The 16036-nt window shown below is 48.0% G+C and overlaps 1 protein-coding gene across 1 annotated transcript; it reads left to right on the plus strand.

Moving 5' to 3' along the window:
- Nucleotides 1-3384: 3384 nt before the first annotated feature.
- Kcne1 (potassium voltage-gated channel subfamily E regulatory subunit 1) lies at nucleotides 3385-3960 on the plus strand. Its single transcript, XM_059276991.1, has one exon. It carries the CDS (start codon nucleotides 3400-3402, stop codon nucleotides 3781-3783), a length of 384 nt encoding a protein of 127 aa, XP_059132974.1. The 5' UTR covers nucleotides 3385-3399; the 3' UTR covers nucleotides 3784-3960.
- The last annotated feature ends 12076 nt before the right edge of the window (nucleotides 3961-16036 follow it).

Genomic DNA, 16036 nt, shown 5'->3' on the forward strand with positions numbered 1-16036 from the left:
CCTCTGCACATTTTCAAATGGCTAGCAGTCAGAAAGATGAGCTTCGTTTCTTGTTTACGACAGCTCTCTCCAGAAAGTGTGGAAGAGAGCCACAGTGGTCAACCATGGTAAAATGAAACTTAAAACCTAAAGCCACAAATTCTTAGAGTGCAACTTCTAAGCCAGGCAGAAAACCCCACGGCCTCATGTGTCAACCATTTCCTGTGACTGTGACCAACACTAAGATAGCAATCTGGAAGGGCTTGCTTTGCCTCACACTCTCAGAGGCTTCCATCCGTGGTCGCTTGGCTCCACGGGTTCTGGGCTGAGGTGAGGCAGAGCAGCACACAGTAAAACAGATCTGCTCACCTGTCTGCAGCCAGGAAGCAGTGAGCAGTGTCGGGAAAGGGCCAAGGGGAATGCTGCCTTCAAAGGCAACAACAACCCACGTTCTTCAGCTCAGCCTCAGCTCTACAGGTCTACCACCTTCTGTCAGTCTGTTCAAATTCTGAATCCATTTATGGATTTACCCATCCATTAAGCCAAAGCCTGCGTGATCTACTCATCTCTGGAAAGGTTCTCACACCCAGAGGTGTGCTTTATCGAGACCCTAGGTGTCTCCCGATCCCGTCAAGCCAAGCTCTTGATGAGCTCTTGTGCTGAGAGAGGAGATCTGGGGTCACAGTCGTGTGTATGATTCTGAAGGAGCAGATGTAATCATCAGGGTGAGTGGCATGAGGAGAGGCAGAGGGAGAGCCACTAACACGTCAATGGTGGGAGAGCAAGGAAGGTTCAGAAGGTGCAGAACATCTTCACCCGGGGCTGGTTCAGGTTCATCTTTAAATTCAGCTAGTTCTACAAAGAAGTAGCCATAGGTCTAACCTAGAGAGGGCTGGGCATTCTGGGGTTGGTGGTTGTCCCAGGAATGATGTTGGTCAATGTCACAGTCCTATTCTCCCTGGGAAAGGCTGAACTGCCATGGTGTATGATTGTCTTTTTCTTGGTGATTCTGGCCAGAAACCGTGTCCCAAACATGCCTTTGCCTCTAGTTACAATTATCGCTAAGGGTATCTCATGGGCACATTCTACTAAAAACTACCCTGAGATTCCTAGGCGATGAGGTTGGACCACCTCAAGCCAGGTAAACTCCTAGTGGCCATTTTTTGAGTTGAACTGAGAGCATGACTTCAATATCTCTAGGTTTCTGTTTCCAAACAGAAGAGAGGGGTAGAAGGTGGCATTTACATCCACACCCACAGCTACATACACCCCAAAAGAACAGAAATAGTTTTAGCTTATCAGTGATCTGATGGTCACCTAGACAGGGTTCTTAGAACACACAAAATACCATCCAACAGAATTCTACAGTTACTCCAGACACTTCTTGCAATGACCAAGCCTGGGTGTTCAGATGAGACACTAAAGAGATGAGACACTAAAGAGATGGAAGAAGCGATGTATTCTCCATGGCCCTGCTAGTCATTCACAGGAGGCAGGTGATCAGAGAAGGAAGGTGAGTATACTGGAACCCAGGTCTTCAAACTAGAGTGCTGGTGAACTCGGCACTCAGTCCACGGGCCGTCATGTTGTAGGGTAGGGCTTCCACTCAGCAGACACAGCTGCCCCTAGAGAGACACCCATGGTGGAACAGACCCTCCTAGTCCATTCTCTCTATAGATCCGAGCGCCGTGCCTGGGTAGTTTATGAGGAATAATGCTTTGTTCGGGTCATGGTTCTGAAGATGTCCAACAGTGTGGTGCAGTCACGTGTTTGGTATCTGGCAAGCACCTTGTACTACATCACACCATGGCAGAGGGCATCACATAGCCAGACACAGCAAGTTTACCATGGATAACCCATTATATCTCTGGAGAAATTCAAGGGTAGTAAAGCCCCTCCCTCAAGAACACATTCATCTATAAATGGATTCATCCATTTCTGAGGGCAGCATCCTTATGATACAGTGGTCTTATTGCTCAACACTGTTACCCTGAGAACCAAGTTTCCAATCTGTGGCCTTTGGGGGACGCATTCACCTTACAGCAACCACTTGTTACACATTCCTTCCCAAGGTGACTGCCGGTGCCTCAGTCTGAGGAGTCACATAAACCTCTGAAGTCACCTTTCTGTTGCTGTGATAAACACCATGACCAAAAATGACTTATGGAGGAGTTTCTGTTGACTTACAGTTGCAGAGGGAGGGTCCACAGTGGTGAGGGAGGCATGGCAGCAGACAGCCGGAACAGGAAGCTGAGAGGTCACCTCTTCATCTGCACACAGGAAGCGGAGAGAGTGAACTGGAAGTGGGCGAGACTATAAGCCCTCAAGCCCTCCCCAAGGGCTGTGCTTCCTCCATGGTGCCTTTACCTCCTAAAAGTTCTACAACTTCCCACAAGGGCACTACAAGCCCAGGACCAAGTGCTCAAGTACATCTCCTGTAGGGGAGATCCCCACTTATCACCACAACCATCGAGAACTATTGTAGGGATGTATAATTCCTTTCCAGGTCCACAGAACCAGCACGAGGCTGATTAGCTCTCTTTTGTTTATTATTTATTTATTATTTTTGAGACAGACTCTCACTATCCCTGGCTGGCCTGGAACTCATTCTGTAGACCCAAACTCATAGGGATCCCCCTGCCTCTGCTTACCAGGTGCATTTTTATTTTTTTAAAGTTTTAAAAAAGTACATTTATCTATCTATCTATCTATCTATCTATCTATCTATCTATCTATTTGTGTTTGTGTGTATGTCTGTGTGTGTTGGGAGGGGACACACACACGTGCAGGTCAGAGGACAGTTTGCAGGAGTCAGTTCTCTCCTCCTACCACGTGGGTCCCAGGGATGGAACTCAGGTCTTCAGACCTGGCTTTAGCCAGTGCTTTTACCCAGTGAGCTGATCTGCCAGGCCATCTGCTTTATTCATGGAGTGGCCACCACAGTGTCCACCTCTGTGGGGAGTGGACAGAGAGAGGAATGAGTGTTTCGACATGGACGTGGGTTGCGTGTAAGGAAATGCACATGTGCACAGCCTATGAATGGGCCATAAAGACAGTAATAAGGGAAAAAGGAATGAGACCCAATGAGGTACATGACCCCATATCATTTATGACACACACACATACGTGTATGCAGTAACATACATTGACAAAGCTCATGCCAATGGTTGCCCCAGAGAGTTGAGGGGATGATGGGTAGAACTGAAGTGAGTCAAGTTATCAGCTGATTGACCAAGAGAGGCCAATGAGACTCCCGATGTATAGCCCACAGAAGGAAGTTTGTCCACTCCCTCTGTCACCCGAGACTCTGAAGAGTTGTGAGCATGGTGTGGGAGGTGGCCAGTTCACACTGCTTGAGTTCAAGTTGCATTTTCCTTTCAGGAATTTCGCTCTACATCAGGGGAAACCTTGAAGCCCAGGATGATCCTGTCTAATTCCACGGCTGCGCTGCCCTTCCTGACCACGCTGTGGCAGGAGACAGCCGAGCAGGACGGCGACGCGTCAGGCCTGGCTCGCAGGTCTCAGCTCCGCGATGACAGCAAGCTGGAAGCGCTCTACATCCTCATGGTGCTGGGCTTCTTCGGCTTCTTCACCCTGGGCATCATGCTGAGCTACATCCGATCCAAGAAGCTGGAGCACTCGCACGACCCCTTCAACGTGTACATCGAGTCAGATGTCTGGCAGGAGAAAGACAAGGCGTTCTTCCAGGCCCGCGTTCTGGAGAGCTGCAGAGCATGCTACATCATTGAAAACCAGGCGGCTGTGGAGCAGCCTGCTGCTCACCTTCCCGAACCCCACAGCTAGTGAGGAGCAGACAAGCCCCACCCACATGGGACAGTCTTTCTGGTCACACGCATGTCATAGTCTTTACTGTAGGGGTGCCGTTGGAGTCTTTGCTAGTGAAGGATTGAGGGATGAATTAATAACACACGTTTTCTAAAATCACATTCCTGCTATAATAGATGATCAATTTATTCTGCAGCACCTACCCTTGTTTTTTTTTTTTTTTTAAATCTAGCAGAGTCCCCAACAATAGGGCCTCTGAGAATGCAAGCCGAGTTTCCCCAAATCTCTTGACATTAGCAGGGTCACACGACAAAGTTCTGGTCAGAAGATATGGACATGGTGAGTCCAGTTCGTAAGTAGCCTTTGAAGAGGGAAGGATGTGCCCTTCATCTTAAGGACATTGGTACACTTGAGCAGCTCTAACAGGAACAGCAATCCCTCGGGTGGTGCAGATGAAGCAGGACCCTTCACCTCCCTGCCCCGTCCGCCTGTCAGGGTCTTAGAAAGAGCTTTGTCCCACAACCCCTGCAGCCACTGCTTATCTCGGTCTCCGCTAAAGTCACAGAATCAGTATCCAAACACAGTGGCCCCTCTGTCCTTGTCCCTCTGTTCACAACTGTGACTCTATCCTCCTGCCCTCCTGTCTCCCGCTCCTACCTTATTACATTCCTTACACACACACACACACACACACACACACCCCTCACAGTTCAATCTGGATAGAAATTGCTTCTTATATACAGGGCTGGAACATAGTAGAAAAAGGGCCTCTTCAGAATAGATACCACGGACAAGGTGCACAGTTATCACTGGAGGGAAAATGGCCACCCCACCATCCCAAAGGGCCGGGGAAAAGCGTATACATGGGCACTGGCAACACATGGGACTGATGTGGCAGGGTCCTTGAGGTGACAGCTTTGACTTGGATGAATTATGTTTCTAAAAGACACATTGAGGTTCCAACCCTCAGTACTAGTGAAAGTTACCTTGTTTGGAAACAGAGTCTTTACCCACCATCAGGTTTCAGTGAACGGTTGAAGCGGGTCCTAACTCTGGTAGGACTCATGCCCTTCTAAGAAGAGGGATGATTAACACAAAGAGAATGCTACGAGATGCCAGAGACAGAGGTTGGAGGACGAAGATAAAAGCCAAAGCGCTAAAGATGGATGGCCACTGGCCTCGGGACAGAAACGGGGAGCAATTCTCCTTGCGCGTTTTCAAGGACACGAGGCCCTCCCAAGCCTTCGTTTCAGACTCCGGCCTTGAGAACACAGGACAATGCCCGTCTGTTGCTTGGGAGACTTTGATAAAACAGTCTAGCCAGCTAGGGCAGTATCGGCTGCCCCTCCCCCTCCGACAGACGGAACTGTGGGAGTGGAGTGGAGAGGGGTGGACCCAAAGCCGCTGTTCAGAGCAGACAGACACAGACATCTCAGCCCCCGGCATGGGGAAGCAGCGCCCTGAGTGCTAGCCTTCTCCAGCTACCACCTGAGATATGAGGACCTTTAGTACCATGACACCCTGAAACCTCCCCCGCTGACACTCCTGGAGGGTGTGAAACACTTCAGTGAGACGCAAGTTCTGGAACGCTGGACGCAGGGCCGGCAAGACGGCTTGGTATAGAGGTGACCTGGGTTTGATCCCTAGAACCCACGGTGGAAGGAAAGGACAGACCGCAGAAAGTCATCCTCTGACCTCCACATGATGCACAGTGCGTACACACAGACACAGACAGACAGACACACGCGTATGCACACATTTGGCTCTGTCTGATTTGATGATTATAGCCCTCATTTTCCAATAAGCAGTGATTCCCGTGTGTGCGTGGGAGGAGGGGGCATCTCCACATCAGAACCCTGATGTGGGTTAGCCTCTGAATTGCCACTGTCCTTGACTAATTATTTGGGTCTCAGTGTCCTTTGAATTCCAATGAATGCTCGACTCCTTCCCACCCCAAGACGCTGTCCTGAGGGTTCAGAGCCCCTGGGATCCAGCTGTGGCTGCTGCATCCATGGCCCCTGTGTGAGCTAAACTCTGCTCCAAACAGATTCCTATTGCCCAGGCTGGAGGGAAGGTTTGGAGAGCGACCCAGAGACCTTGTGACTTGTGACACAGTGACATTGATATTCCTGGCATACAGACCTCCTGTCACCAGCTCCTTTCTCCACAGGAATTCCTGTGCCTTTTAAGGCAGGGAAATCCCCAGGCCTTGGCGTTATCTGCCCTTGGACGACTGGGCCTCACACTCACTACCCAACTGCAGACTCCTTATCTCTTCTGGCCCCTTTATTTAAAAGGCAGAAGGGAAGAGGCAAGTAAGAAATGACCTGACCCTCCAAATGTCACCTGCCTGTTTGGCTGTAACCTCCGATTGCACACATACAGAGGGTGAGTGTTGTGCCAGGGACCATTCTGAGCTCTTCGTAGGTTCTCAGTCCATCTCCTGCACACGCTATTTTTGTTAGGACAGTGCCTTTTGCTGTATTAACATTTTTTAATTAAAGCTTTTTAAACATGATCTTGTGTTGTCTTTTTTGAAAAACAAGGTTTATTGTCTCTGGTTTTATGTGTATGAATGACTGTTAGCCTGCATATACGTAAGTGTCCTTGGTGCCTGGTGCCTGTGGAGGTCAGGAGAGGGTGTCGGATCCCCTGGAGTTACGGTGGCTCTAAGCTTTCATGGAGGTGCTGGGAACTGAACCCAGGTACCCTGTTGAGGAGTCCATGCTCTTAACAGTTAAGCCACCTCGCCGTGCCCCAGGGCTGTTGTATTCACATCACTGTGATCCATTTGGAAGAGGAGGAGATGTTTGAGGGGCTTCACAGGGAGCCCTAGCGGCTGTGGAAGGAGGAGTGTGGGACTGCCATGAGTGCACTGGGTGTCAAGGTGGAGAATCATGGACCCCTCTGATCAAAAGTGAGGGAACAAAGCCTCCGAGGGGACATTGGTCACTAGGGAGCACCCTTTTCACCTATGCTGGTTGGGTTTTGTGACAAGCTAGGGAAGGGGATCTTCAATTGAGAAAATGCCCCCATCAGACTGGTCTTTAGGCAAGCTGCAGGGCATTTTCTTGATTAATGACTAATGTGGGAGGGCCCAGCCCACTGTGGGCGGAGCCACCACAGGGGACAGGTGGTCCTATGGTGTAGACTAAAACAGGCTGAGGAAGCCATGGGGAACAAACCAGTAAGCAGTGTTCCTCCGTGGCTTCTGCTTCAGTTCCTGCCTCCAGGTTCCTGTTCCTCTTGAGTTCCTGCTTTGTGTTCCCTCTGTGATGAACTGTAATTGGGATGTATAAGATACAGAAACTCTTTTCTCCCCAAGCCACTTTTGGTTTTGGCCTTTATCACAGCAATAGAAAGCAAACCAAGACATGTCATGATTTTCACATGCCAGCACTAATTTAACCATTAAGTACTATTACTATTACTTAATTTTATTGGTGTGTGTGTGTATGCGTGTGTGTGTGTGTGTGTGTGTGTGTGTGTGTGTGTGTTGGTGTACATGGAGGTCAGGGTCAATGTCAACTGTCTTCCTCAGTCACTTCTCCACCTTATTTTCTTCTAAGTTAAAGAAAGACTCATTTATTATCTCACGTGTACACGTGTGTGCACCAAGTGTGTCAAGTGCCCGAGGAAGGCAGGAAGAGGGATTAGGTCTCTAGAACTAGAGTTACAAGCAATTGTGAGTCTGCCTGATCACTCCCCTTCACACACCTTCCCCAGCCCGACCTGCCTGCCTAGACCAACAGCCCCTCCCCCAGAACATCCAACCAGCCAGATCTACACACTCCAGGCTTGGACCAGGACACACATCCTGCACACCAGCCCAGTCCCTTGTCTCCTGACTTCATTCCACCTAAGCCATTTTCAACCCGTCGGCCCAACCCGCCCACATAGCCTGTCTTCCACCCCACCCTGCTCTGCCCACATCAGACAGAGAATAAGAACTCCTTCACAGATCTCATTGCTGCCAATGAGAACTACCTAGATGGACTCTAGAACACAGAATTTAAAAGAACAATCATAAACCTCATTCAAGCAGTTAAAAAAAAAGTAAGAAACAGTTCAATGAAATTAAGAAAAAGAACTTAGACTAAATAAGCAAGGAATACCTAAATAAACAATGAAAATAAATAAGCAATGAAAAATTAACCCAAAAAACCTACAGGAAAGGGACATACAGGAAATGTGGAACACCATGATAGGCATCGATGAGGGGGAAGAATCTCAAGTCAATGGCATAGACCTGGTCTTCAACAAGATCATAGAACTTCCCCAAACTAGGAAAGACATATCCCTCCAAATACAAGAAGCATACAGAACACCAAAGAGACAAGACCAGAAAAGAAAATCCCCACAGCATGTCATAGTTAAAATGCTAAGTATACAAAGAAAGTATACTGAGAGCTGTAAGAGGAAAAAAAAACACAAGTCACGTATAAAGGAAAACCCATCAGAGTAATGGCTGATTTCTCAATGGAAACTTAGAAAGTGAGAAGGGCCTGGAGCAATGCACTCCAAGTCCTAAAAGACCACAGGGGCCAACCTAGACTAATATACCCAGCAAAACTATCTGCCATATATATTCCCAGCAAAACTATCTGCCATAGTTGAAAGAGAAAAACACTTTCCATGATATAAACAGCCTAAAAAAATGATGGCTCAGCAGTCAAGAGCACTTACTCTCTTGCAGAGTGCCTGAGTTCAGTCTCAGCACCCATGCTAGGTGGCCCACAAGCCTGTAACTGCAGCTCCAGGAGGCTCTGATGCCCTCTTCTGGACCCTGCAGGCAGCTTACTTTAAGTACACACCCAGTCTTCAGTATCTTCATAAAATCTAGGGACCACGAGAGAAGCCTACAATACTGTGTTTCTGAGGCTGATTTGACTCAATACAAGTACCCCCAGCTGCATCCATTTCCCTGGAAATGACAACTTTTTCCTTGAATCTAGATGTGGGTCCCCTCAGGACACTATCGTAATTTAATAGCCCCAACAAGTCCAGTGCCTGAATCTATAAACCAGGCAGACTATCGTGAGTTCTCATAAGTAGGTGACTCTTTATGGGAACAAATGGGAAGAAGATAAGCAAAAGCCTGGAGGGCATGAACACCCAGGAAATGTGCGTGTGCTCTGAATGGATAGGACTGGGTCCTATCCATTCCTATGCCAGTGGATGCATAAAACAAATCTAAATGTGAAAAGGAGAGAGACAGAGCAGTCACTGCAAGAGCTCCATCCCTGTGTCTACCTGAGGTCAGTAAGGTAGTGGCCACACATCACACAGATTTCCAAAAATACTGGATTTCTTTTTTTTTTTTTTTTATCTTTCTACAGGTGCATTGGACTTCTGGGTGCAGATGCCCTCTGGTGGTAACTGAGGATATTTCTCTAAGCACAGAGAACCCTGCCTGAGCTGTTGCCTAGGAAGGGCTGGGTGATGTTTCCTGAGAGGCTTTAGACAATGTTGGGAGGCAGAACCGACAGTGCTTGGGAGCTGGTACCTACTGTCCTGAGAGAGAGACGCCGTCTCCAGGTGTGATGTGAGACAATTCCTCTGTGCAGGGACCTTAGGGTCTTAGCTCAGGTTTCTGGGAAAGCTGTGGAGACCTCTTTGCTGAAACCTCAGCCCTTTCTCATTCCAGGGATGACGTCATCATTCTTCCAAGCCCTAGGAAAATAACCTTCCCAGGCCTGAGGACCTTCCAGCTGCAAGGGACCATTGGTGCTCTGCCTAGAGACAGACTGCACAGCTGCCTGGCTCTGGAGGATCTTTGTCTCCTCTTGATGGCATCATTCGGTCTCACCAGCACTAAAACTCTTAAGTGCACACCACCATGCCTGGCACTTTTACATGGTCTTCAATTTACCTGGTCGAAATTATGTCCTCGCATTTGCAAGGCAAGCGCTTTGCTGACCAGGCTTCCTCCCAGACCCTGGGTTTATGCTTTGAAAGCATGCCAGTCACCATGCCGGGAGGGCAAGGTAGCGGGGATGTGGTGGAGGCTCTTCACTGCACCAGAGACCAGGAAACAGAGTACCAATGGAACCAGGACCTGGGTAGCCTTCAAAGGGCCACCTCCAGCCACCTACTCCCACCGGCGAGGCCCCACCCCTCAGGGTTCCACAGCCTCCCACACCACAGCCTCAGCTGTGGAGCAAGCATTCAAATGATAAGCCTTTGGGGAATGGTTCAGATCAAACCATAATGGGCCTCCTTTTGGTATTATGTATTTTATAGGCTTGGGCATGTGTTTGCCATTACATTACAGAGTCGGCTCTCTGCCCTCCAGTGCCCTGCGCTCCATCTAATTATCCCTGCCTGACACCCCACAACCTTTCTGTCTTTCCCACGGTGTCGTAGTTAGAATCACACAACACACTGTCCTTTCTGAATTGACTTCCTTCAGTCAGCAACTGCTTTGAGTTTCTTTGTCTTTTCATGGCTCATCCTCCCACATTTTCAGAGCTGAGTGATAGTCTATACTCGGGAGACACCACGGTTTATTTATCTGCTCTTCTGCTTGAAGAGCGTCTTGTGCAAAGGTGAGTAAAGCTACGCAACCTCCATGGGCAGACTTCATGTGAGCAGAAGTTTTCAACTCCCTGTGGTGAATGCTAAGGACTGCAGTTGCTGGGTCACAGATGAGAGCATTTGGCTTTATAAGAACGCACCGCTGTCATGCGATGTGACTGTACCATCCTGTATTCCCACAAGTGCCCTGTGAGAGTTCCTGTCGCCTGTGCTGTCCCAGGATTTGCTGCTGTCAGCCTTCTGCATTTGGGCCTTTCTGGCAGGTTATGTACCTGCTGTGTGCTTTTGTAAATAAAGTTTTATTGAAACACAGGACCCAAGTTTAGATCCTGACACTCATGTAAAAACCAGGTGCCTCTATATACCTGTAGCCATGCTGCAGGCAGGGACAGGTGGATCCTGGGGACTTGCCAGCCAGATTGCCTATCTGAAACTGAGTGCCAGACCAACCAGTGAGAAACCTGGGAAAATAAGGTCAGCATCAATCCAAGAAGATACCTGTCATAGACTCTGGCCTTCCCATGTGCACACATGGGTACACATCCACACATGTACACACACACACACACACACACACACACACACACACACACACAAAAGATGCTATGGGTCACAAATCCAAAAATATGATCTTGCTCTTTATAAAAAATGCACATGCTAAAGCCATATTCTAGAACTATCCTGATTTTTTGTTTTACTATGTTGCCATGTAGGATCGGCCTCATGGTGGCTTTGTGTTGCATAGTCCGGGGCATACAACAAGGAAGCCATGATGAGAACATTGTGTGACTGAGGAAGGACTGGGCTGAACATACCCCACAATCCTTTGCAAAAGCTTTATCACCTAAGCATAAATAAATATCAGAGTTTGCATGGTGTTTATGTATATGTGCTGTGTATACACACCTGCTTGGGTTGGTTTGGCTTTTGTTTGTTTTGTTTTGTTTGTAGTTTTTAAACTATTTTTATTGCAAAAAAATTATTTGCAAAAAAATTATTACAACATGTCTATGTGCAAAACCCACACATATATTCATTATTTTGATAGGAAACACACTGTGACACCTGCATGGTTGCCTTTTGAAATTTTGTGGGTTGGACACAGAGAATCCACACACCTATGTGGCAATAGCCTGGTTGTTATAACATATTCTTGCCACAAGGCGGCAGAACATCCATGGGTACCACCTAGCCCTGTGGTGCAAAAATTCTGGCCCTAATTGCTGGTTTCAGGAGATTTTAGACTGGCATCCTAGGGGTGAGGGGGCCTGGAATTGAGTTTGCAGGACTGAATTCCAAAAGGCTTTGCGGGGAAGGGGTTGAAGTCAAGGCAATCTGCATGCATGGTTTATTCTACTGTCTCATAATTCTCTTCCTGGGGACATACTGTAGCTTACATAGAACATTCCTACAAGAAAATGCAGATCAGGAGCACAGACAGAAGGGTGGGGGTTGGATTTCAGATGCTTAAAAGCAATAGTTTGCCACATACAAAAAAACAGGCTGAATCCCTACACGGGCTAACATGCTTGTTACAAACTCTGTATCTTAAACAATAGTCTCCTTTTCATTGGGCAATACACACATGGAAAAACAGATCTTGAAGTCTCTTGAAAGGATGTAGTCTGGAGGCAACAGAAGGATCTCTCTCTCCTCTCAGAGACACTTTTGCACATACAGGAATATCTGGTGATTGTATGCAAGCAGTGGTCTGGTCCACACCAGTCAGCACCATGCTTACCCTTCCCCCTAAGCTCTTCAGCCCAGCATCTCGCTTGTTACCTTAACCAGCAGAGGAGCCGGTTGTATGGACACCCGCCCCCAGCCTGGTCCTCTCCCAGTGGACATTTAAGGGGTTTCTTGTCTTTGGCTGTTACAATGGAGCCATAGCCACATCTGCACCCATGTCCTGTAAACACACCCACACCCGATACCCCAAATTCCCAGAAGATGAGTGATGAGCCCGAAAGCATGCATGCAATAGATCTTAATTATCCCCGTTGTCCTTAATAACCTAAATGATAACAGATGACGTCCATGAGCTGTTGTGATGTGTGGACAAGGTTCTGAACGCTGCACATTCGAGAAGGAGCCAGGCTTCAATCCCCTCAGAGCATATGCACATTTCCTGGGTCCTCATGCCCTCCAGGCTTTCGCCAAGTCTGCTTTCTGACTTGAGATGCATTTAACTAGCACACTGGGGGAGCATGCACCTTCTCATCTATCAAGCTTTTAAAAACCAGTCTGGAATAGTAATTTAACCAATGTGCATCCCTCATCTATGGAGATGAACACATTCTGTTGAGAATTCTGTGGTAATCACAGAAGTTTCTGAATATCAAACAACCTTTCTGTGATTCTTTTGTTGTCATTGTTTGGGAGAGGATTGCACCATTTAGCTTAGGCTGGCTTTGAACTCAGAATCCTCCTGCCTCAGTTTCTGGAGAGCTGAAGTGTAGGCATGAGTGCCCATGCCTGGCTTCTTTCCTAGTTTGTGAGTGTCGAGGAGCGAACTCAGGCTGCTGGGCACACTGGGAAGCATCCTCCTGCAGAGCACACCCCAGCTCTGTCCACAGCCGTCACAATCCACTGTCACACATACCATCTCCTACTGCACTTACAGCATTTCCTTCTAAATCCGTATGTGAAGCTGCCTGCCATTTCTCTGTACCATGGTGAGTGAAAGCCACATAGAACAGGAAGTGTGGGGTCACGTGACTTTCCTGTGCCCGAGCGTCCCCTCCGTTACTTTCGTATTTGCTCCTTCTTCATTTCTTACTAGGGAAGTTAATCCTCTGCTCACTTGATTTTTTTCCACCCCAAGGAAGCCAGCTCTTAAATGGATTATTCATTTATCTGGGTTTTCCAGGTTCTAAAATCTGTCTTGTGCTTTCCAATGTTTTTTTAATGAGCTTTCATGAGGTTTGGCTTTGTTACACATTCCCTAAACACTTGTAATTAGTGCTTAATTTAAACCCAAAGGCCAGTTGACTGGGTTATAACGTGCATACCGTAACATGGACATTATAGTAGAGTCCGAGCCCTGAACTGTCAGTGCAGTCCAGGGTGCCCCCTCAGGCCACTGTGCATGTAGCCCAGGGTGCCCCTCAGGCCCCTTTGCATGCAGCCCAGGGTGCCCACTCAGGTCACCACTGTGCATGATCTTTCTCCCACCTTGGCAATCACAGCTCCGCTTTCCACCTCAATGACTTTGTCTTTTCTAGAAGTCTCATCTAATCTATCAAGCAGTGTGTGGTCCTTGGTGGCTCTTTCATGTACTTGGCGTGATGCTTCTGAGGTCCGTGCATACGTTATTTCTGAACGACACTTCTCTGTGAGGATATACTGCTCATTGCTGTCCAGTGGACAGACTCTTGATCTCTGACTTGGGCTATTACTATAATTAACATCAATGTGGGCATTCTGCGAGTGCTTGTGTGGACATGCCTAGGAGTGGAATTATTTGTGAGATATTCACTTAACTTTATAAGAAATTGCTAAGTTCTTTTCTAGTAACTATACTTTCAAATGTTTTACTAGCAACCTAGGGGAGTTCCTGTTTTGTTTTGTTTTTTTTTAGATTTAAATTATTTTATGTGTATAGGTGTTTTGCCTGCATGTGTGTCTGTGCACCACATATGTGCCTGGTGCTTGTGGAGGCCAAAAGAGTGTCGGATCCTCTGAAACTGGAGTCATAGATAACTGAGAATCATCTGTGCAGATAGCTGACGATATTATTTGAAACAGGAAAGACCCGCCCTGAATCTGGGTCATCGCGTGCTGTCTTCCCTGCATCTCTTCAGCTTTTCTGTCTCTTCAAAAGACACTTGCTATTGGATTTGGGGACCCACTCAAATCCAAGATGACTGTCCCAGGAACCTTACTGTACTCACTTAAGCAAAGCTCTGATTCCAGCCAAGCTCAGATTGGACCCGTCTTTTGGAAAGATACTGTCTGTTCACATGCCTGAACACTTGGTCCCCAGCTGGTGGCGCCTCTGGGACACGGGTCACCAGGGGCAGGCCTCTGAAGGTTCTCCTCATCTCCACTTCCAGTTTAGCTGTCACTTCCTGACCAGCCAAGATGTGAATGAGTCCCACCACAAGCTCCATTGCCAAAGGCCGTGTTAGCCTGTGCCTTCCCTGCCGAGACAGACCAAAATAAACCTTTCCCCATCCTGCTGTTTCTACCGGGTATTTGGTAGATGAGGAAAGCCACCATGCACTATCCAGCCCAGTACACCAGCTAACTAAGTTAACTACCTATCCAGCCCAGTATACCAGTTAACTAAGTTAATTGCACCCTGTGTATCCCCTTCCAGAACTGTCTTGAATCCACCATCCTCTTTTGGACACCACTGTCTCCGGCATGGGTTAACCCTCCAGATGGCTGACTGGCTTATCTGTCCCAATTCTGACCCTCTTCACTCATGCTCTTTTGTGGCCAGAGTGACCTGGGACAGGTGAGCTTCCATGACCTCCTGAGCATTTGTGGCCGGAGCATTTGTTCCGAGTGGCCTCAAACGCTGACCACACAAACATGTGCTGTTTGTTCTGAAGCAAACACCGCAGTGGGTCCCTGACTTGGCTGGTCAGAGCATTGCCCTGGGATCTTCCTGGCTAAACAGGACTCACAGCACACCCTTCACCCAACCACGCTGTGAGTTTGCTAAGAGATAATTCGTCTTGCTGGAGGAAGCACTTGGGGATGGTTTAGAGAGCTCACAGTCTCACCCTGCCTCTAGGTCACACACCCTGTCTCTGCTGCTCGTTTGTGATTGAAGATGTGACCTCCCTGCTTCCTGCTCCAGCCACCCGCTGCCTCTCTGGACGCCCCTGCCTGGAACCACAAGCCCAAACTCTTCTTAAGCTGCTTCTGGGCATGCGTTGTACTGCCGCACAGAAGGGGAACCGGTGTGGAAGTGGGGACACTGAGCAGTGCTCGGGTGACCTCCCCTCCCTGTCTTGATCATGGACTGAGGTGACGTTAGTGGATAAGTGTTGGAAACCCCCATCATCATATGCAAGTTATAGGATCCTGAGCATTCCTCAAGGGACTTTGCCACCCACCCTAAGGCATTTCATGTGTTCGCAGTTGTATGTGGCATAGTTATATCATGGTAGAGGTGGGATGACGACCCGGTTATTGTTGACATAAGGAGATGTGATTATGTGACAAGTTGACAAGGTTTGGACTTGCGATGGCTAATGTTGGCTGTCAACCTGCCTGACACTCACTCCTCAAGGGTTTTTCTTTCTTTTTTTAAAATTTATTTTAACTTTATTTTATATGCATTGGTGTGAAGGTGTCAGATCCTGGAGATCTGAACTTACAGTTGTGAGCTGCCATGTGGGTGCTAGGAATTGAACCCGGGTCCTCTGGAAGAGCAGCCAGTGCTCTTAACCACTGAGCCATCTCTCCAGCCCGTCAAAGGTTTTTCTTGATCATATTACTTGAAGCAGGAAGACTCACCCTGAGTCTGGGCCACACCTTCTGGTAGTAGCCTGGTAAGAAGGCGTAGAAAAGGAACACTTTGGTTTTTGCCTGCTTGCCTTCACTCTTGTTGGTGAGGCCACCTACCCTATTGCTGTAGCATTCTTGTGCCAGATCAGGCCTGGGCTGAACAATTACCAGAATCTTGGCCTCTCCAGTGTGAGACAGCCATTGCTGGACTGCCCAGACCACAACCTGTGAGCCAGTCTAGAGAAAACCCTTTTACTGCGTGTATTCTATC

The sequence above is a fragment of the Peromyscus eremicus genome, chromosome 12 (genome assembly GCF_949786415.1).
Source record: "Peromyscus eremicus chromosome 12, PerEre_H2_v1, whole genome shotgun sequence".
In the NCBI taxonomy this organism is placed as follows: domain Eukaryota; kingdom Metazoa; phylum Chordata; class Mammalia; order Rodentia; family Cricetidae; genus Peromyscus; species Peromyscus eremicus.